Source organism: Sus scrofa, chromosome 13 (genome assembly GCF_000003025.6).
Source record: "Sus scrofa isolate TJ Tabasco breed Duroc chromosome 13, Sscrofa11.1, whole genome shotgun sequence".
Classification (NCBI taxonomy): Eukaryota; Metazoa; Chordata; class Mammalia; order Artiodactyla; family Suidae; genus Sus; species Sus scrofa.
Window position 1 is genome coordinate 106,409,570 of NC_010455.5, and position 22,117 is coordinate 106,431,686.

General features: G+C 37.9%; 1 protein-coding gene across 4 annotated transcripts in view; it reads right to left on the reverse strand.

The window, feature by feature from the left end:
• The window catches only part of WDR49 (WD repeat domain 49), a 144,577-nt gene that overhangs the window by 61,354 nt on the left and 61,106 nt on the right, over positions 1–22,117 (reverse strand). For all 4 annotated transcript variants that reach the window (XM_021069761.1, XM_021069760.1, XM_021069759.1 and 1 more), the window contains one exon: positions 16,352–16,585. In XM_021069761.1, coding sequence (XP_020925420.1) covers positions 16,352–16,585 — 234 coding nt within the window. The remainder of the gene's footprint in view (positions 1–16,351; positions 16,586–22,117) is intronic.

Sequence of the window (22,117 nt, forward strand, 5' to 3'; positions counted from 1 at the left end):
CAATCTGCCTGAAGGCACAGTCTTCGGGAAAACAATGTGTTGAAATACAAGGACTGACTCTGTCCCAAACACACACCAGGTATTAACCAGAATCTACTCTAACTATGACAATATCAGAATATAAGAGTAACAAGGCAGATGAAATGACATTCAAAGTCTAGTGAGAGAAGAGGGCATTTAGCATCACTTGGCAGATGAAGTGGTTTGACTACAGTGAGGACTGTATTTTTAGCAAGCTGTTTTTATCGGTGATGAAGCCCAGGAATAAGTATTGGCATCATATTTATAGGCCACATTTTGATGATACCAAATCCCTTTAAGGTTTCAGTTTACTCCTGACTGCTTCTTATCTGATGAGACCTCAACAGTGGCGGACAAGTCTCTAGCATCTGCAGAGCAGAAATGGCACGGCTTTAATAAGCTACACTGTAGCGCAAATGGACCTCATGAGCAAATTGTTCTGATGGAGGCACACTCTGCCTTATGTACCTGAGTTAATAACTGTTTAGGAATATATGGGTCTTTTTGTCTCTCTCATCTGAAGCTGTCACAGCCAATCAGACAATTCTAAGAGATGTGAGGCTCTATCCACGACACGTCCCCGAATTTTCTTCTTGCTACTCCAACAACAATAATCACTTCTGTTCTCCTTTATATGCATCTCAAGTCCTAGGTCTAAGCAAAAAGAATCAAAAATTACAGCCGTGTATTTTACTGGCTACCAAGGGATCAGGACATTTGATTTAACTGCTGTTTACAATTTGATTTTTTTAAGTCCGTGCTGTCTACAGTCCCATCACATAAAGCAGGTTACCTCCTTTATTCCTATTTTGTATCAAATCTCTAGAAGTTATGTCCTGGTAAGTAAAGAGGTAAGGAGAATGGCAATAGCTCAGAGGACTAGTGCAAACACCTCAAATATTTTAAGGTGTATAAATCTTATTTAGCAGACATCACCTCTTCACAGGTTAATTTATAATCTGATCTTTCAAATTCATTCTTTAAGTTTATTGAACACCTACAATACGCAAGGTACAGAATCTAGGCACTGGGGATACAACAGTGAAAAATTCCTGCCCTTATGTTTAGTGGAGGAAGCAGGGGAGGGATGCAATGAACAGAGGGGAAAAAAAGCACACACACACACTGGATGGTTAGTGGTGCTAAGTGTTATGGAGAAGAATATAACTGAGAAGGAGGCAGAGATCATCGGGTGTGGGTGCAGAGATGGGGGGCTCTGGAAAAGCTTCCATGAGGAATTATTTGAAGAAATATACAACTGTGGTGATGGAAGGAGCCATGCAAATACCTGGGTGAAGAAGTCCCAAGCAAAGAAAACAGCAATGCAAAGGCCCTGAGACAGAGGGTCCTTGGTATGTTCAAGGACTAGCAAGGAGATCAGCAAGGCTTAGGCACCGTGAATGAGGGGAGAGGCCACAGGCATTTGACACACTCCCCGACTCACCAAGCACCCACAGGAATAGGGATATAAAGTCAGAAAAGTATCACTTCTGCTTTTTCTGCTAATATTTATTTAGTTTTTACCCCGCTTTGTTCTACGTATCTTTATACACAGTACTCTTTTGTCCTCCATAGAAAATCTACATTGGAGGTATTATAATTCTTATTTTATAGATAAAGAAACTATTGCTTAGAAAAATTAAACTATTTGGAGTTCCCATCGTGGCACAGCAGAGGCGAATCCAACTAGGAACCATTAGGTTGTGGGTTGGATCCCTGGCTTTGCTCAGTGGGTTAAGGATCAGGCATTGCTGTAGGCTGTGGTGTAGGTCACAGATGCGGCTCAGATCTGGCGTTGCTGTGGCTCTGGCATAGACCAGCGGCAACAGCTCCGATTTGACCCCTAGCCTAGGAACCTCCATATGCCGCAGGTGTGGCCCAAAAAAAAAAAAAGGGCAAAAGACAGAAAAATTAAACTATTTGCTCAACGTAAAGCATTGGGAACTCTGACTCTAAAACCTCGTTACCTCTCTCATTCTTAAAAAAAACAGCTAAGAAAAAAACTACTTTAAAAGATAGTCGAGACTGCAGTGGACTTGCAGGTCCTGGTGCTCATGCTTGGAAGTTGTGGCTCCATCCTAGGAATGAGTGAAAAGCTAGTAAAACTGAAATATCAACAGCTCTTCTTAGATCAGTATGAGAAATGAGGTCACAGGTCACCCCAAATTGGAGCAACGACAAGCCAATAGAAAACATCACAACCTACCAGAGCAGAACCTCATGAACTGAGAACTCCACAGGAAACAGAACCAAAAGAGGGAAACCAGAACTGTAACTGATGGATTGCTGGAGGCTCAATGTGGACACGTCTGAGAATTAAATATTCTGGGGAGCTGGACATAGGGGAGCCCCCACCAATTTATGAGTTCACTTTGAGGTCCAGATTCTCCCTGTAAATATTACAGAAAAATCCCCACGTGCTCTGGCAGGGTTGGAGGGTAGAGAATATCTTCAAAAAATGTCAGACGACTCTGACATTTCTGTTCTTCTTAACAAGGTCTGCACTCAGGAGAAACTGTTTAACCAGAGCCTAATTGACCTGGGGAAGGGAAATAACAAACTCTGCGTGGTTCCAGCCTTCCCATTTCACCTAGAGTTGGAAAACAACTGAGAAGCAAATGTGAAGTTCACAGTCCAGAGGCGCAGATTCACTAGAAGATGAGACCTAATCACAGGGCTAGAGAATGTTTCCCCTCCCCCACACCTGGCCACCACATCTCTAAAGGCCTATTTACAGCAGTCTCTTTTACCAGCACAGCACGTCCACTATCAAGGAAAAATTACAAAACATGCTAAAAGGCAAAAAACTCAGTTTTAAGAAACAAAGCAAGCATCAGACACAGACATGGCAGGGATGTCAGAATGATCGGATCTGGAATTTAAAACAACTATGATTAGGAGTTACCGTCGTGGCTCAGTGGTTAACAAATCCGGCCAGTAACCATGAGGTTGTGGGTTCAATCCCTAGCCTTGCTCAGTGGGTTAAGGATCCAGCATTGCGGTGAGCTGCGGTGTAGGTTGCAGACTCAGCTCGGATCCCATGTTGCTGTGGCTCTGGTGCAGGCAGGCAGCAACAGCTCCAATTAGACCCCTAGCCTGGGAACTTCCATATGCCACAGGAGTGGCCCTAGAAATGACAAAAAGACCAAAAAAAAAAAAAAAAAAAAAAAAAAAAAAACTATGATTAGTATGCTTAGGGCTCTAAAGGGTAAAATAGCTTGTAAGAACAGATGGGTAGCATAAACAGAAAGACAGAAATCCTTAGAAAGAACCAAAAAGAAATGCTAGAGATCAAAAATACTGTAACAAAAATGAAACATGCTTTTGATGAGCTTATTTAGAGACTGGATATGGCTCAGGAAATCATCTCCGAGTTCGAGGATAAATTAGTAGAAACCTCAGATATTAAAAAGCAAAGAATTCATTGAGTAATAAAAAATATATTTAAAAAAAGCAAAGAGAACAGAAAAAAAAATACAATATCCAAGAACAGTGGAACAACGAAAACATGATGTAATATCCACATAGTGAGACTACCAGAAGGAAAAGAAAGAAATAGAAGAAACACTTGAAACAATAATAGCTGAGAACTTCCCCAAATTAGTGTCAAACACCAAACCACAGATCCAGGAAGCTCACATAATGCCAAGAAGGATAAATGTCAAAAAACTATGCCTGGGCATATCATATTCAAACTACGGAAAACCAAAGATAAAGAAAAGATCCTGGAAGCAGCCAGAGGAAAAATACACCTACCTTACCTAAAAAAGAATAAAGATAAGAATTACATCTGATGTCTCCTCAGAAAAAGAAACAAGTGGAGTGAAATATTTAAAGTGCTGAGGAAGTTTCCATTGTGGTTCAGCAGTAGTGAACCCAACTAGTACCCATGAGGATGTGGGTTCCATCCCTGGTCTCGCTCACTGGGTTAAGAATCCTGTGTTACTCTGGCTATGGCACAGGCCGGCAGTGGTAGCTCAATTTAACCCCTAGCCAGGGAACTCCCCTATGCTGCAGATGTGTCCCTAAAAAACAATAAATAAAAATAAAGTGATGAGAGCAAAAAACAAAACAAAACAAAAAAAACATCAATTTAGAATTCTATACCTTGTTAAAAATAACTTTAAAATAAAGAATAAATAAAGATGTTTCCACATACACAAAAAAAAAAAAAAAATTGAGGGAATTTTTTGCTAATAGACCTGCCTTCAAAATATAGTAAAAGAAATTCTTTAAGAAAAGATAATGAATATAGGTCAAAAACTGGATCTACAAAAAGAAAGGAAGAACACTGAATAAGGAATAAGTGAAGGTAAAATAAAATTTCATTTGTTTTAGCCTTAATTTACCTACCAGATAACAGTTTGTTCAAAACAATAGTAACAATGTATTTATTTGTATATTTAATATGTAATTATGTATATAATTAAATTATGTATTTAAGGGAAATGAATGACAGCAATAATACAAGAAACAAGAGGGAAGAATTAGATTATTTTGTGATTATAAGATACTAACACTACCTGTGAAGTAATGTAGTGTTATTTGAAAGTAGACTTGGATTAGTTTTAAATGTATATTATAAACTCCAGATCAATCTAAAGAAAAGTTTAAAATATATATAACTGATATGCTAAGAAAGGAGTGGAAACTGAATTATTCAAAATGTTCAATTAAAACCACAAAAGGCAGAAAAAAAATACACAACAAAAATAGGTACAAAGGACAAGGGCAACCAACAGAAAACAGTAACAAATGTGGTAGATATTAATCCAAATATATCATTAATCATTTAAAATGTCAATGCTTTAAATGCACAAATCAAGCCATATTGTCAGAATGGACGAAAAGTAAGATCAAGTATATGTTGTCTAGAAGAAACCCACTTTATTTTTTTAATTTTTTAAATTTTTTGTCTTTTTTCTTAGGGCCACGCCCATGGCATATGGAGGTTCCCAGGCTAGGGCTCCAATCAGAGCTGTTGCTGCTGGCCTACACCAGAGCCACAGCAACACTGGATCTTTAACCCACTGAGCAAGACCAGGGATTGAACCCACAACCTCATGGTTCCTAATTGGATTTGCTTCCATTGCGTCATGATGGGAACTCTAAAACCCACTTTAAATATAAAAACACAGAGATTAAAAATAAACAGATAAAAAAATATGCCGTGTGAACATTAAGTGAAAGAAAGCAGATATAGCTATATTAATTTCAGGAAAAGCAGACTTCAAAGAAAGTAAAGTTATTAGGAATAAAGAAGGGTATTTCATAATGATAAAGGGGTCAATTCTCCAAGAAAACATACCAATCTTTAATGCGTATATGTCTAAAAACTGTCAAACTACAGAAGGCAAAACTTAGAACTGCAAGGAGAAATACAATAACCCACTATTACAGTAGGAGTCTTCAGCATCCCTCTATCAGAAATGGACTGAGCCATTCCAGGCAGAAAATCAGTAATGATATAGTCAATCTCAACAACAGCATCAATCAACTGGATGTAACTGACATCTGTGGACTGCTTCACCCCACAACAGCAAAATACAGATTTTTTTCAAGTTCTCATGGAAAATTCACCAAGATAAACCACATTTGGGATCATAAAAACCCCTTAACAAATTTAAAAGAATAGAAATCATACAATGTCTGGCCTCGGACCACAATGAAATTAAACTAGAAATCAATAACAGAAAGATAACTGGTAAAACCCCAAATACTTGGATACTTAACAACATATTTCAAATAATGCATGGGTCAAAAAAGAAACATCAAGAGAAATTTTAAAACATTTTAATTACATAAAAATGAAAATACACCTTATTGAAATTTGGAGAATTTTTTTCTAAGCACCAAGCCAGAGAAAGCAGTGCTTAGAAGAAAATTTATGGCACTGAATGCAAATCTTAGAAGAGAAAAACATATGTAAAAATCAATCATCTAAAATTCTACCTGACAAAATTAGAAAAAGAAAAGTTAATATAATTGAAAGCAAGCAGAGGAAAAGAAAAAATAAAAATTAGAACAGAAATCAATGAAATTAAAAAACAAAAACAATAAAATCAATGAAACCCAAAGCTTATCCTTTGAAAAAAATTTGAAAAACTGATAAAACTCTAGCTAGGCTAGGAAAAAAAAAAAAAAAAGGGAGAGAAGACACAAATTGCCAGCCAAATAGAGGATATCAACAAAGACTCCCTATAATTAAAAGGATAATAGAGGAATGCTAAACAACTTCATACCCACAAATTTGATAACCTGGATATTGATATGGACAATTTTATTGAATGACATAGCCCACCCAAACTCACACAAGAAGAAATAGGCATATTTTTTAAAAATACAGAATATGTCTAAACAGTTCTAATATAAATTAAAGAAATTAAATCAAAGGTTAATAGTGTTCCAAAACAGAAGGCACCAAGCCATATGGGTTCATTGGTGAATTTTACCAAACATTTAAGGAAGAAATTATGCCAATTCTTTACAATGTCATTCAGGGAATGGAAGAAGAGGAAATACTTTCTAACTTACCCTATGAGACCAGCATTGCCCTAATACAAAAATCAGAAAAATACATTACAAGTGAAGTATAGACCTATATCTCTCATGACCATAGAGGCAAAAATACTCAACGAAATAATTGCAAATCAAATCCAACAATGCATGAAAAGAATTTGGTTGGTTCAACTTCTGAAAATTAATTAACTTAAACAGGCTTAAAGGCAAAAAAAAAAAAAAGAGTTCCCTTCACCACTCAGCAGTTAAACCCAACTAAGATCCATGAGGATGCAGGTTAGATCCCCGGCCTTGCTCAGTGGGTTAAGGATTCAGTGTTGCCATGAGCTGTGGTGTAGGTTGCAGATGCAGCTCGGATCCAGTGTTGCTGAGGCTGTGGTGTAGGCAATAGCTGTAGCTCTGATTGGACCTCTAGCCTGGGAACTTACATAAGCCTCAAGTGTAACCCTAAAAAGCAAACAAACAAACAACGACAACAACAAAAACAGGCTTAAAAAGAAAAAATCACGTGATTATATCAATAGATGGCAAAAAAAAAGCATTTCACAAGAATCCAACACCCAGTTATGAATAAAAACTCTCAGTAAAATAAGAATAGATGGGAACTTCCTTCACTTGATTAAAAAAAAATACAGCTAATATCATACTTAACAGTAAGAAACTTGAAGTTTTCTTAATAATTAATATCCAAAGCAAGGATATGCCCACTCATCACTCCTTTTCAACATCATATAGAAGTTTTGCCTAATGCAATAAGACAAGTAAAATTTTTTAAAAGGCATAAGGATTAAGAAGAAAGAATGAAAAATGTCATTGTTAGCAGATGACATGATCCTGTATGTAGAAAATCAACCAAAAATTCTCCTGGAACTAAGAAGCGATTATATCAAGGTTTTGGGATACAAAGTTTATATACAAGAGTCAATCATTTTCCTATACAGCAGCAATGAACAAGCAGAATTTGAAAATAATACTACAATACCATTTACATTAGACTCCACAAAACTGGAATACATATAAATCTAACAAAATACGTATAAGAATCTATATGAGGTAAACTACAAAATTCTAATGAATGAAATCAAAGAACTACATAAATGAGAGATATTCCATGTTTAAGGACAGGAAGACTCAATATTGTCCAGATCTCAGTTCTCTCCAACTTAATCTACATGTTTCATGCAACACAAACCAACATTCCAGTAAGTCATTTTGTGGATATCAACAAACTGATTTTAAAGTTTATAGAGAAAGGCCAAAAACACAGATGAAACAACACAATATTGCAGAAGAAGACTGACATTACCAGACTTTACAACTTATGATAAAGCTGAAATAATTGACATTGATATTGATAAATGAATAGACAACTAGATCAGTGGAACAGAATAGAGAGCCCAAAATTAGATCACATAAATATTATCAACTGATCTTTGACAAAGAAGTAAAGGCAATAAAAAGGAGAAAATATAACCTTTTCAATGAATGGTGCCTGAACAACTGGGCAGCCACATATAAAAATATGAATTTAGACACAGACTTCACACCTTTCACAAAAATTAATTCAAAATGGATCACAGTCCTAAATGTAATATACAAAACTATAAAACTCAAAGAAGCAAACAGCAGAAAATTTAAATGGCCTTGAGTTTGATGATGACTTTTTAGATAAAACACCAAAGGTACATACTGTACGTGAAAAAAAATAAGTAAGTATTTGAAAAGATGTTCCCCATCATATGTCATCAGAAAAATACAAAGTAGGAGTTCCCATCATGACGCAGTGGTTGGCGAATCCGACTGGGAGCCATGAGGTTGCGGGTTCGGTCCCTGCCCTTGCTCAGTGGGTTGGCGATCCGGCATTGCCATGAGCTGTGGTGTAGGTTGTGGACGCGGCTCGGGTCCCGCGTTGCTGTGGCTCTGGCATAGGCCGGTGGCTACAGCTCCGATTGGACCCCTGGCCTGGGGACCTCCGTGTGCCGTGGGAATGGCCCAAGAAATAGCAGAAAGACAAAGAAAAAAAAAAAAAAAGAAAGAAAGAAAAACACAAAGTAAAACAATAATGATACCACACATCTATTTGAATGGCCTAAATCTGGATCACTGACAACACCAAATACTGAAAAGAATGTGGAGCCATAGGAACTAACTCTCATTCTCTGCTTGTAGGAAAGTAAGATGGTACAGCCACTTCAGAGGCAACTGACAAATTCTCTTACAAACTAAACATACTCTTACCAATATAGTCCAGCAATCATGCATGCTCTTTGATATTTACCCAAAGGGGCTGAAAACATATGTCCACGTAAAAGTCTGCACACAGAGGTTTGTAGAAGTTTTACTCATAATTGCCAATATTTTGAAGCACCAAGATGTCTTTTAGCAGGTGAACAGATAACCTGTGGTTCATTCATACAATGGGATATTATTCAGTGTTCCAAAAAATCTCAGCCATCAAGCCATTAAAATACATAGAGGAAATGTAAATGACATTACTGAATAATAAAAGCCAATCAGAAAAGGCTACATACTGTATGATTCCAACTATATGACATACTAAAAAAGCAAAACTATGTATACCGTAAAAATACCAGTTACCGGGTGTTAGGGGAGGAGGGTAGGATAAATGGATGGGCCGCAGAGGAATTTTATGATGTTATAATGGTGGACATGCTTTCATACATCTATCTAAACTCATAAAATGTATAACAGCAAAAATGACCCCTCATATAAACTGTGATTACATCTGGTGATAAGGATGTGTCAATATAGTCTCATCAATTGTAAAAAATGTACCACTCCAGTTGGGGAAGTGGATAATAGAGGAGGTTCTATCTATGGGGGATGGGGGTATAGGGACCATTTCTGCGCCTTCTTCTCAATTTTACTGTAAACCCCAAAGTGCTCTTAGAAAAGAAATAGTCTTTAAAAAATAGCTGAGACTGTGATAATGAGAGAGGCTGAGGAAAGGGTCCTCCCTTACCCTGCTGATGGATTTAATGCAGCCTTTATGCAGAAAACTTGGCAATACCTTCCAGGTTACTGACATAAATACCCTCTAAATATTTCCAGTTCTAGAAATGTATCCCATAGGTATTCCCTCACTAGTGCCAAAATTTGTGTATTCAAGGTTAAAAATTACATTATTTATAATACAAGAATACTGGACTCAATCTAAAGACCCATAAGAGCTGATTAACAAAGTTTGGTACACCCATTTAATGGAAATACCATATAGCTGTAAAAAAAAAAAAGAAAGAGGATAGTCTTTGGATAATGAGATAAAGTGATGTGTGGGTTATATTTTTGGAGAGAAAAATCAATGTAACAAGCAGTGTTTCTGTGCATATACTACACTACCATTTGTGTAAAAAGCATTTAAAGTGATAAATATTCTTAAATATTAAGAATTATGGGAGTTCCCCTCGTGGCGCAGTGGTTAACGAATCTGACTAGGAACCATGAGGTTGCGGGTTCGATCCCTGCCCGTGCTCAGTGGGTTAACGATCCGGCGTTGCCGTGAGCTGTGGTGTAGGTTGCAGACGCGGCTCGGATCCCACGTTGCTGTGGCTCTGGCGTAGGCCGGTGGTTACAGCTCCGATTCGACCCCTAGCCTGGGAACCTCCATATGCCCCGGGAGCGGCCCAAGAAATAGCAACAACAAAAAAAAAAAAGACAAAAGACAAAAAAAAAAAAAAAAAAAAAAAAAAAAAGAATTATGTATAGGAGTTCCCGCGTGGCTCAATGGTTAACGAATCCGACTAGGACCATGAGGTAGTGGGTTTGATCCCTGGCCTTGCTCAGTGGGTTAGGGATCTGGCATTGCCTTGAGCTGTAGTGTAGGCTGCAGATGTGGCTTGAAGCCCGAGTTGCTGTGGCTCTGGCATAGGCCGGCAGCTACAGCTCTGATTGGACCCCTAGCCTGGGAGCCTCCATATGCCACGGGTGTAGCCCTAGAAAAGGCAAAAAGACAAAAAAAAAAAAAGAAAAAAGAATTATGCACATATATGCATATACATATTTATGTATATATATATATGTATATGCATACTTATATATTATAAACTAAATATATATATTTACTTGGGTATGAATGCAATAGCCTTAAAAGGGTGTCATAATAGATCTCATAAAACTGGTTGCCTCAGGGAAGAGACAAGAATAAGAGGAAATTTGTCCTTTTGAGTTTTGTAACACCAAAATGTCTTATTCCTTCCATGTAATCACATAAATAAATACTGTGTGTGTCTGTGTGTTTGTTTTGACTTACCTTAGGACTAAGGTATTTCCCATGTTTCCATCAAGTGACCAGAGCTCATAGCTCAGTATTGACATGTAATCGAGTACAGCCTTAAGCTGAGCAGTGAAAAAAAACCATGTTAACAGAAGCCTGGTCACTTGGAGCCCAGCAGTAAGCAGACAAACACTAAGTTTTCATTAGCGTTCATCCAGTTCTGTTCAAAAGAGAAACATTGATTTTGCCCTAAATACAAGCACTAAAGAGGCATAATGCCTTGTAAGGTGGAGATAAATTTCCCTCAAGCTTGGTCCACTTCCCTGTGCTCAGATTTTACAATTCCCAAAGGAACAACCAATAGAGTTGATTAGATTCTCAAATATCTCAATTCCCCCAAAATTGTGTGTAGAAAAGAGGACAGAAGATGCACTGTCAGTAAAAATTATACTCCAGCCCCATAGTATGAGAGTTGGTCCTCAAGGAACAACACTAATCTGGACAAAGTAAAAGAGGTCTAATCTCCAAATTTTCAAAGCCAGTGTCCCATGCTGAACCCTATCAAGGAGCTCAGGAGCCCTGCTGGAGGCAGCCAGGCAGCCAGGCAGCCACTGTCTGTCTCTTTCTGTACATATGTGATACTGTGTTTACTTTTAGAGACTGAGTAAAATGGTAAGATTTGGGAAACAATTTATATACCAAATTATTTAATATGCATATATTTTAAACTAGAAATTCACTCTTTTTTTTTTTTTTTTGTCTTTTTTCTTTTTTAGGGCCATACCTGAGGTCTACAGAGGTTCCCAGGGGACAATTTGGAGCGGTAGCTGCCGGCCTATGTCACAGCCACAGCAACACAGGATCTGAGCTGCATCTGTGACCTACACCACAGCTCACAGAAATGCCAGATCCTTAACCCACTGAGCAAGGCCAGAGATCGAACCCGCATCCTCATGGATGCCAGTCAAATTCGTTAGCTACTGAGCTGTGACAGGAACTCCTAGAAATTCATTCTTAAGCCTTTGCCTTACAGAGGTAACATTATGAGTGTGAATATACTTATGCTCAAAGAAATTCATAATAGCAAAATGCTCATCAAGTCAAATGAGTTACTACATTATGGTTCATACATACAATGAAACACTATATTGCCTTTAAAAAATGATGAAGTAAGTCTACTTTTAGGTACAAAGGAATATCTCCAATGTGCTATAGAATAAAAAAATAGGTGACAGAGCTGTATTTATGTGAAGTAGTCCATTACAGTAGTCTATTAGAATATGTTGTTATTTCAGCAATATTTAGTTCCTTACTTCAACTTTACTGCATTGTTTTAATTTCTTCTAAAAAGCAACTAATGTTTTATCAAAAATTAATTATTTCAATAAGAAAAATAATAAGTATCATTGTTTGTCAGGATTTGATGATGCCTATTTGTTTAGCCTGACTATAAGTATATCTCGGCACAAAACACACTGAAACATTATCTATTTTACAAAAACACATGAATCCACATCATTAGGAGGAGAACCATAGTGATAACTCATAAATTTTATCTATTCCAATTTACATGATATCTACAAATAAAATTTTTTTTTCCTTTTGGGCCATACCTGCAGCACATGGAAGTTCTCAGGCCAGGGGTCAAATCAGAGCTGCAGCTGCCACCCTACTCCACAGCCACAGCAACATAATATCTGAGCCACATCTGTGATCTATACCACAGCTCACAGCAACGCCGGATCCTTTAGACATTGAGAAGGCCAGGGATAGAACCCGCAACCTCATGGTTACTAGTTGGATTCGTTACCACTGCACCACAATGGGAACTCATACAAATACAATTTTCAAAGTTTCCAAATAATCATGACTCTAAAAAAAAAAAACTTCATTTAAGAACTTTATTCAAAGACAGTTCATTAGAATTGCCTCCAGGATATGCCTCTTTGATTCTTTCAAAATTGTGCATTCCAAAGACACCCTTATCCTGTTCTGCCACTCGTTGTGAGGGCAAGTTTCCCTGGCTGAGATAAAGCATGTGGTTCCTTTGAAAAGGCTCTGCATAGCTTAACATCGCTTTCTTAGATTAGGATGTGAGGGTATCAAAAGGTGGAAAGATACAGAAAAGTCACAGAAATATGCCATGTTACTTTTATGTAGAAATCATGGTAGGTTCCCACTGATGCCCAAATATAATGAATAATAATAAAGTGTCAGCAGCATATTGAAATAACAGAAGGGAAGGTTTTCATTAAATTCAGAAAAGGGAAAGCCTTCAAAAAAAAATACCAAACCAAATAACCAAAAGGCAAGCACCAGTGGACTGAAAATGCAGTGGTTCCTTTTGAACCTAGAATGAGAAATAGCAATAATTGACCAAAAGTAGGACCCAAGCATTCATTGTTGCTCAGAAGAGTGTCAGGAGCTGTAGGAAAATACAGAAGACAAGAATCTTTACCTTCCACCAAACACAGGAGGAAAAAAAGGGAGACCTTAGCTATGTGTTTAATAGGAAAACAGCTAGAAATGTGACTGATGCACAAAAAGGGGAGAGAGATGTGGCAGGAGATGTCCCTGGAGACCTCAGATGGAGAGAGGACCAGAGCCAAGCCCTGGACCTGAATGTTTACCAGCAGGAACAGCAATGATGGAGAAGAGGAGGGGCAGAAAAAGCCACTTCCTTACCACAAGGGGCCAGAGACAAAGCCCAATTCAGGAGCGCTTCAGCTTTCTAACACTTCCCAATATCTGCTTTCACATGACACATGGTTCAAATAAAGAGTGAGAAATACCAAGAAGTTAATAAGAAAAAGAAGTGTCCTAAAGCCTCATCATTCAACCTGGGTGTGGGGAGGGAGAAGGACACCTGATGATGCTGCAGACACACATGTTGTTATCACTAGCATGTCTACACCCCTCAGACACAGTTTTGAAAGTCAATAAACTGAAGCTTAGACACCATGAGTAGTCTGCCCAACATTTGGACTCATCTCTCTAACTCGGTGGTCCTCAAACCTTTTGATCTCAGAATCCCTTTACTCTTAAAAATTATTGAATAATCCAAATAGATTTTATTTATGTAGGAGACAGAGATAGAGATAGAGGCCGAGACAGAGACGCATTTATATTTACCATATTAGAAACTGAAACTGTGAAACTGTTAAAACACAAGAATACGAAACACATACACCTTTAGCCATCAGAGCAATGATGTCATCACTCATCACGTGGCATCTAAAAAAAGCCACTGTACACTCATGAAACAGTGAGAGTGAAAAAGTCAACAACAAATTAATATCATCATGAAAATAGTTTTAATCTTGATGATTCCCTGAAAGGATTAGACTTCCACAGGGATCTGAGATAACACTGTGAGAACTGCTGTTCTAAACTCAAGTCTATGCTTTTTTATTTTTCCAAGACCAGACTTTGGTATGCTGAGTGAATGACCCTCAAAATCTGGCTCTAAGCTCCCTTGAGTGCCTCAATTCCCACATCATCTGCTAAGTACTCCCAAACTAGTCACACAAGAATAAACCCTCTCCCTATTAAAAAAAAAAAAAGTACTGTATGTGTTCAAGTCTCTTTGCAGGTGGTCAAGTTGTACCTTCTGTCTAGAACCACTTCCTTCTGCTTTCAGAGGTTCCCACTCTAGACTTCAGGGCTCTACTGAACTGCCACCTGCCCCAGCCCCAGGCAGAATTGATTACTTTCTGAGGATAGCACTATGTTCCTTCCTCTATTCATTTTCCTCTTCTCCACTGTCTTCTTATGAGTCGGTCATATGTCTGCCTCCCCTGCTCTAACCCCACAATCCTACAATGAGCACCTGCCCAGCAATGAGCTCCAGAAAGACACCCTGGACCTGAATTATCCTGAACTGCAGAGTGAAGAAACTGTGTGGTACATGAATCTTCAATTCCTCATTCCTAGCACCTGACACTTGTTCAAAACTGTTTTATTTGCTTTGTCTAATCACTCTGAAATGATAAATTACCACTGGCTGATGGGACCGTAGGAAATATTCTTTGTACTTGACTGCAACACATTTTTGCAATTATAAATTATAAAAGTATTTCATTTATTATAATTATATAATCTACAATTATAATTTGTAAAATTGGTAAAATGTTTCTCTGTAGCTTAGCTGGTAACAGTCAGGAAGCATGTATGATACACAGCTCTATGTGTTTCATATACATATTATGCATTTAATGACATACTTTTAACAGCAAAAATAAGTAGAGGCATGAATATCCAACTCAACTATACGGAGATTCTTTCTACATAATATTCCATATGTATATGTTCTATTGTTGCCTATAACTTGCATATTCTTGTGTTATCTTGGCTTTATCTTCCTGTTCTGATGGAAGATTCCAGATCTTCAATGTATCCCATTCCTGAATCTCTCATGGAAGATTACTCATCTCATGGTCAGGCAGTATCAAATCATAGCATCTACATGCAAACCGAGTATTTTAGCTTTGCAGGTCTCAACTAGCAGAATGTTCTCTTGGAAACAAATACATGTCTCAGTGGCCACCAGGGAGTCGAATTAACTGGTTTGCCTTCAGAAAGTTCAGTAAAACATTTTCAGGGGAATGTTTCCTCCACAGATGGAATTCAAAATGGATTGTTTTGTAAAGGATTTTTATCTCCTAGAATAGCCAGAAAACGGAGTGTTTGAAGTAGTGACATGACACACTACTCATTACTAACAAAGGGCTTTCCTCCCCTTGCTCACAATCTGAATCACTCATTTCTGCGTGAACGAAGAAGCCTCTGCAGAAAGGAAGGACTAGAGTTATTGTTTAATTGGCCGCAAGCTGGATACTGGCTCTCTGCTCAGCCCCTGCTGAGCTGTGACTGTTAGGCCTGAGGTGCTCATGGCCGTGGACTGAGCTCCATGGGGCATCTGCTCCCTCCGTGATACCCACCGGCTGGCCCTCCCTGTCCTCTTTGAAGGCCTGTGGTCCCTGCACATCTCATTGACATGCAGGGAACGCACCCATAAGCAAAGGCTGCAAGGCGTCATTAACGTGGCGGGGAGACAAACAGCACTCGAGCTGCATACCAAGTGGCCCCACATTTAACTGAATCATTTTATTATGAATACATTCCAGGCTGCCACTGTGAGCCACTCGTGCAAACGATGCCAGCAAAATGGATCTTTGCTAATTACATTTCATGCATATTTCAGATCTTTCCACAGGGATGCAGGGGGATGGTGTTCATAAAAGAGAATTTTACAGCCAGGTTCACTTGCATTTGGCATCAAGACCCAAACTAGCGGGTAACAAAGATAAGTTCAATTATAGTCCATGTTGTGTTTGTGTTAGCTGGAGTATTTTCTTCTAGTAACTCTAGCAGTGGTGCTGAGTCACTGGTTGAAAATGAAAGCATTCTTCAAATCCACCTGAACACACATTATTGCAGAAAAGCACAGAGCTATTAAATCATTTCTTTCCCACATTTCTTTTTCTACCTTTGTTCTCAGTTACCTTAGATTAAATTAAGGAAACGAGCCTCTGGATGTGGGGCTATGTTAGGAGAGTGACAAAGAAGCATCATTACCTGCTTCAAGACTGAATTGTAAAGCACACAAGTGACTGCTTTCTTGTGGCTTTTCACCCTCTTGCCAGCTTCACTCTTCATTGCCAGCAATGCTAGCTGATTATTAAATGAGATGAAAAGTCGTCCATGGGCTTCATCAAAATGGAAGAGACACCTGAAGTCTTGACTTTTGGGAAAAGAGCAAGCTATCCTCTGGATGGACAGCTGGTGCTGAATATCCCAGAGTCTCAAAACCTGCATGAAAAATGACAAAGTCATATGACTACGTCAAGAATCATTCTAATTTTTCAGCCAATTTTTCTCAGGATCGCTCTCGACCTCAGGCAGACACTCCATCATGTGGTAATTGTTCACACTTCTCTCACAGCACTTTTTTTTTTTTTTTTTTTTTTTTGTATTTCCCTGATCTGTTTAAATATCTCTTCAATTGTAATCTCTTCTAGGGAAGTGACTGTGTTTTGTCTCAGTCCCTGGAAAAACGCCCGCATTCAGTAGGCGCTTGCGGTAGACAGAATAATCATCTCCAAAGATGCAGTGTCCTAATTCCTGGAACTGTGAACATGCTATCTTTCATGGCTGAAGGCATTTTTGCAGATGTGATCAATTAGGGCCTTTGAGATGGAGGGATTATTCCAGTTGATTTGGACAAGCTCAATATAATCACGAGGGAGATCAGAGTGATGGGGTACAGGAAGGCCTCTATCGAGTGTTTGTGGCTTTGAGGATGGAGAAAAGGGGCCACAAACACAGAGCCCGAAAAGGCAAGAAAACAGATTCTCCTCTATAGCCTCTAAAAAGGAAGACAGCCCTGCAGGTACCTTGGTTTTAGTCTAGTGAGACCCACACTGGACTTCTAATGTACAGAACACAAACTAAAGGTGTGTTGTTTCCAGGGCCCTAAGGTTGTGCTTATCTGTCACAGTAGAAATAGAAAATAAATACAGCCTCTCTCTCTCTGTCATTTTCTCTCTTTTTATATATATATATATATATATATAAAACATATATATATATGTCTATATGTATAATATATACTTGATAAAATAAAAGACTTGGTATTAAATGAAATTAAGTTCAAATAAACCAAAGATAACAGACTCTTATTCAAACACTGACAATTAAGTCACAAAAATATGACACATAGATGGAACAAGACAAACACTGAAGGAACCAGGAGGAGCAGTTTGCAGATATGAGTGTTGCTGCTGGCAGTCATGGTGCAGAACTATCATGAGCCAGTGTGAAGACAGTGAAAACCCCTGCACAAAAGGGCTCCAGGGCCAGACTTCCTGGGTTCTGATCTTGGCTTTGTCCCTCACTGCATGGTGACCTCTAGTAAGTGTCCTCGTCTCTCTGAGTTTTTGATGTGGCACCTCTCTAATCCGATACTGTGAGGATGGAAATAGAGCCCATGTCAAGCGTTTAGCATGATGACCAGTGTGTGTAATAAGTGTTCAGTAAATGCTTTTTACTATTAAATTATTTGGTTTTTTATTACATAAATATTAAAACCTAAGAGCAGGAAAGCTTCTTTCAAGTAAATTAGTGTATCTTATGCAGTGTGAGAATTATTTCTACGTTATCTGTGGAAGATGGCATCTGTTTAAGCAAGAGTTTATTACTCCATAAAGCAGCCAAGCCTGTAGTTAGTAACATATTTTACATCATATATTTCTTTGGGGAAAAAAAAAAACAGTTAAAAATGATGGTCCAGAAGTTCCTATCATGGCTCAGAGGTAATGGACCTGAAGAGTATCCACGAGGACACAGGTTTGATCCCTGGCCTCTCTCAGTGGGTTAAGGATCCCATGCTGCCGTGAGCTGTGGTGTAGGTCCAGATGCAGCTCGGATCCCGAGTTGCTGTGGCTCTGGTGTAGGCCGGCAGCTGAAGCTCTGATTCAACCCCTAGCCTGGAAACTTCCATATGCATACACCCATACACGCACACAACTTTCCATATAATTTCTTTAACTGGACAGACATACAGACCTCCCATACATGTGTACAGAACCCAGGAATCCACAGGATAGGAATTCCTGCAGTAATTAGTATGTTCAGCCAGACATCCTTTTTTACCTTTAAATTCTACCCTGTCCTTTTTTCCTGCATCCACATAAACCTCTTACACCTCTTATCCAGAGTAAATGATCCCTGTTTCATCAATCATCATAATAGCATTTTTAGATCCCACTCCACTGTGGCAGCCTCGAGATCCTCTCTAGATCCAAAAACTGTGTCTTTGTTTCTACTTTCTCTCCAGGGGAGGATGGTCACCCAGGTATTGTCTATTTTTAAAAATTGGATATTCCCCATGTAAAATCCAACACCACTGAGGAGCTTTTCCCCCAACCCATCCCTCTCAAGCCCCAATCCCTCTCCTCAGAGACAGCCTTCCTTAACTCTTTTCGAGTTACAGTTTTCTCTGTAATGCCAAATAACAGCAGCGCGCGTGTGTGTGTGTGTGTGTGTGTGTGTGTGTGTGTGTGTGTGTGTGCGCACAGCATGTATTAACCATACATGTAAGACTCTCCCCTCTGAAAGAAATGGAGTTATTTACACTTTTTCTCCCTTGCTCTTCCCATTCCTCCCAATCTAAGCATTTCAATTTTGTTTAGTCCTATTGCTTTTATACTTTAAAATAATATACTTACACATTAATTACTGCACCATCAATATAAGACATTACCTCTCCACTCACCTGTATATAAGATGAACACCTTAGAGTCCTCAAGGACCTGTTTAATCAATGCTCATAACTGAACCAGTATATCAGGTATGTTCCCACCACTGTTACAGATGCCATGACATGTTTAAAGCAACTATTTTTATATGAACTGCTTAAGACACTCCAATATGCACTGCCCTTACCTTGAGGCCCTGACCCAGAAAAACTCTAAATTTATTCGCATGAACAAATTATCATGCCAGGCAGCCACCATTCTACCTTCAAAAATCAGTTGTTTAAAGCTAAGACTAGGATTTTTCCAGTTTTGATTCAAAGTTTCAAAGTGTAAGAAAATAATTTTGAATCCTAATTCATTTATACTGGTAATTCCTCCCCAGTTTGTCCACACACACCACATACAACATAGATGTTCAAGAAATATTTAATTTTCTGAAGGTTGTGGATCACCTAATAACTATGCTTTCAGCCAGAACACTGATGAAAAAGTTAGCTCAGATTAAGTCCAAGAATATTACACTCCTGTAAAAAAAAAGCTTGCCTCACTTCTAAATAGTTTTACCCAATTGCAGATCTCATCTAATTCACAATGAAATTTCATGAGATTTTTTTTAAATATCTTGCATAAATGAGTGTGCTTGATATATAGGGTAACCTCTTCATTTACTAACACTTATAACAAACTTAAACTGACCTGGTCAAATCCTACCTGACAGTCAGCATTATCAATCCTTCTAATCCCAAGAATAGACATTTATAAAGTAAACTGGGTTTTCTTGGCAAGAATTTTTTTAATTACACATCCTACTCTAGTTCTTAAACCTTACTGAATTATTTTTTATTTAAAACATTCTGGCAACTCTCTAGAAAATGTTTATCCTCAAAAATATAAATTCTACAAGAACTAAGACTTGTGAATATATTTCAAAGGGTTCTAAAAAATAAATAGGTTTGATAAACTATTATTTTGAATGTGAAACCACAAGAGTAGACACATCTAGATCATTCCCGAATACTCATAGAGCTTATAATAATTATATCCTCATTGTTCACAATCCTGTCTGTTTGGTAGGGACTTCCTCCTAAAAAACTGAAACTAATTTCCATTGAGAATAATAATCTTGGACATAGTTGAGTATAGATTACCAATAATTCTACAGTATTAATGGATTACAATTTCCCCAGAATCATTTTCCCCCTGTTGCTCCCCATGTTCTCCCCATTATATTTCATTAATATTTAGTCAAATAACTTAAATGAAAAATTAAAAATAGATGAGTGATAACCTCTAGTCTTGAAAGGTGAGTTCTTACTATTAGCAATTAAAACCAGGATGCTTTTTTAATCAAAATGTGTATATTGGAGTTCCCATCATGGCTCAGTGGTTAATGAACCCAATTTGTATCCATGAAGGTGCAGGTTCAATCCCTGGCCCCACTCAGTGGGTTAAGGATCTGGTTGCCATGAGCTGTGGTGTAAGTCACACACATGGCTCGGATCTGGCATTGCTGTAGCTGTGGCATAGGCCAGCAGCTACAGCTCTGATTAGACCCCTAGTCTGGGAACCTCCATATGCCACAGATGCAGCCTTAAAAAAACAAAAGAAAAAAAAAGTGTGTATATTCATTAATTTTTCTTAAAATTAGTTTTTATTGCTCTTCTTCCTTTGAAAAATCCTTAGCTCTCTTAATTAGTGATCCCACTAAATCCTTTTCAACCTTTAATTCTCTAATTTTTCTCTCTGTTGAGAATCAAAGCCAAGAATGTTTGTATATTCTCGTGAATACCTAAAACAGTGTTTGTTTTCCCAGAAATTGTGTCATGGTATGTGACCTCTCATATATTTTTCAATTTTCCTATACTCCCACATCCTATACCAGTGGTTCTCAATCTTGACATCAGACACATCTATGGTGCTTTAGAAATCATTTATGTTTGAGCCCTTTTCCCAAACCAATTAAATCAGACTCTCTGAGGATGGGGTTCAGGAATTAGGTTTTTTTTTTTTTCAAAGTATTTTTTTTGTATTGTACCTTAATTTCTCAACTTGATTTTAAGGTCAATGCTAATCTCCTTGAACAGGACATCTTTCTCTCAGCTTAATCAGTATTATCATGTGGCTTGGCTTTAAACCAGATAACTGTACTCTCCTAATCGGTCTATATCTTTTTAATCATGAAAAATATCTCACATTAATTCGGTGTTATTAATCAAGTCCTTTTGCAAAATGTCACCTAAATATCTAGTTATTATTTGATTATCCTGGGTTCTCCTCTTTTTTATATTCAAGTGGACTCCTGGAAGAGAATTAGGCCACAGTTCAGAAAGGAGTATATTTAATATCATTTTCCATTCCAGATACCCTGATGATGTTTTCCTTACTCTTCATACAAAAAAATAAAGAAATCGGCCAACACCCAGGCTTAAAAATTATAATTGAGCAATTTGATTTTTTAATTTATATTTTCCACAAATTTCAACTATACTTTCTCTTTCCATCATGATACCTGAGAACTTGTGATGCTTGTCCAAACTCAGACTTACTAAGTCTAATCCTTGAAATGGTAGATAGAGAGGCTTCTTTATTTCATCTCCACTTTTATAGACTTAGGAGGAATCAGTATCTAAGCTTATGATTTTATACCAAGGCAAAATTTAGCTTTTCACATAATGATGAGGATTTATTCTTCTATGTAAGCTTTATCTCGTTTCAACTCTTAGGCACTTAATAATGCAGGAGTATAAAAGCAATACTGTACTATCTACACTAGCACTAGAAAGAAGTGGATTGACATTCCAGACTCCAACACCCAGACCCTAGTTTTAATACCACTCAGGTCTGTCCACTTAGGCATATGATATTACCTCTCTATTTTCTCACCTTTATACAAAAAGGGCCCCTGCCAGCTCCGAAATTCTGTCAATTTTATCTAGGATGTACCGAAATTGCTCAATCCATCATCTATGGATTACAAAATAACAACTTTTCAAACAATTTCAAGAAAGTATATTGTGAAGATTGGGCTAAAGACATGTAGTCTGATTTTACTGAAGAATGTCTTCTTACTCCCTGCCAGAGAGGG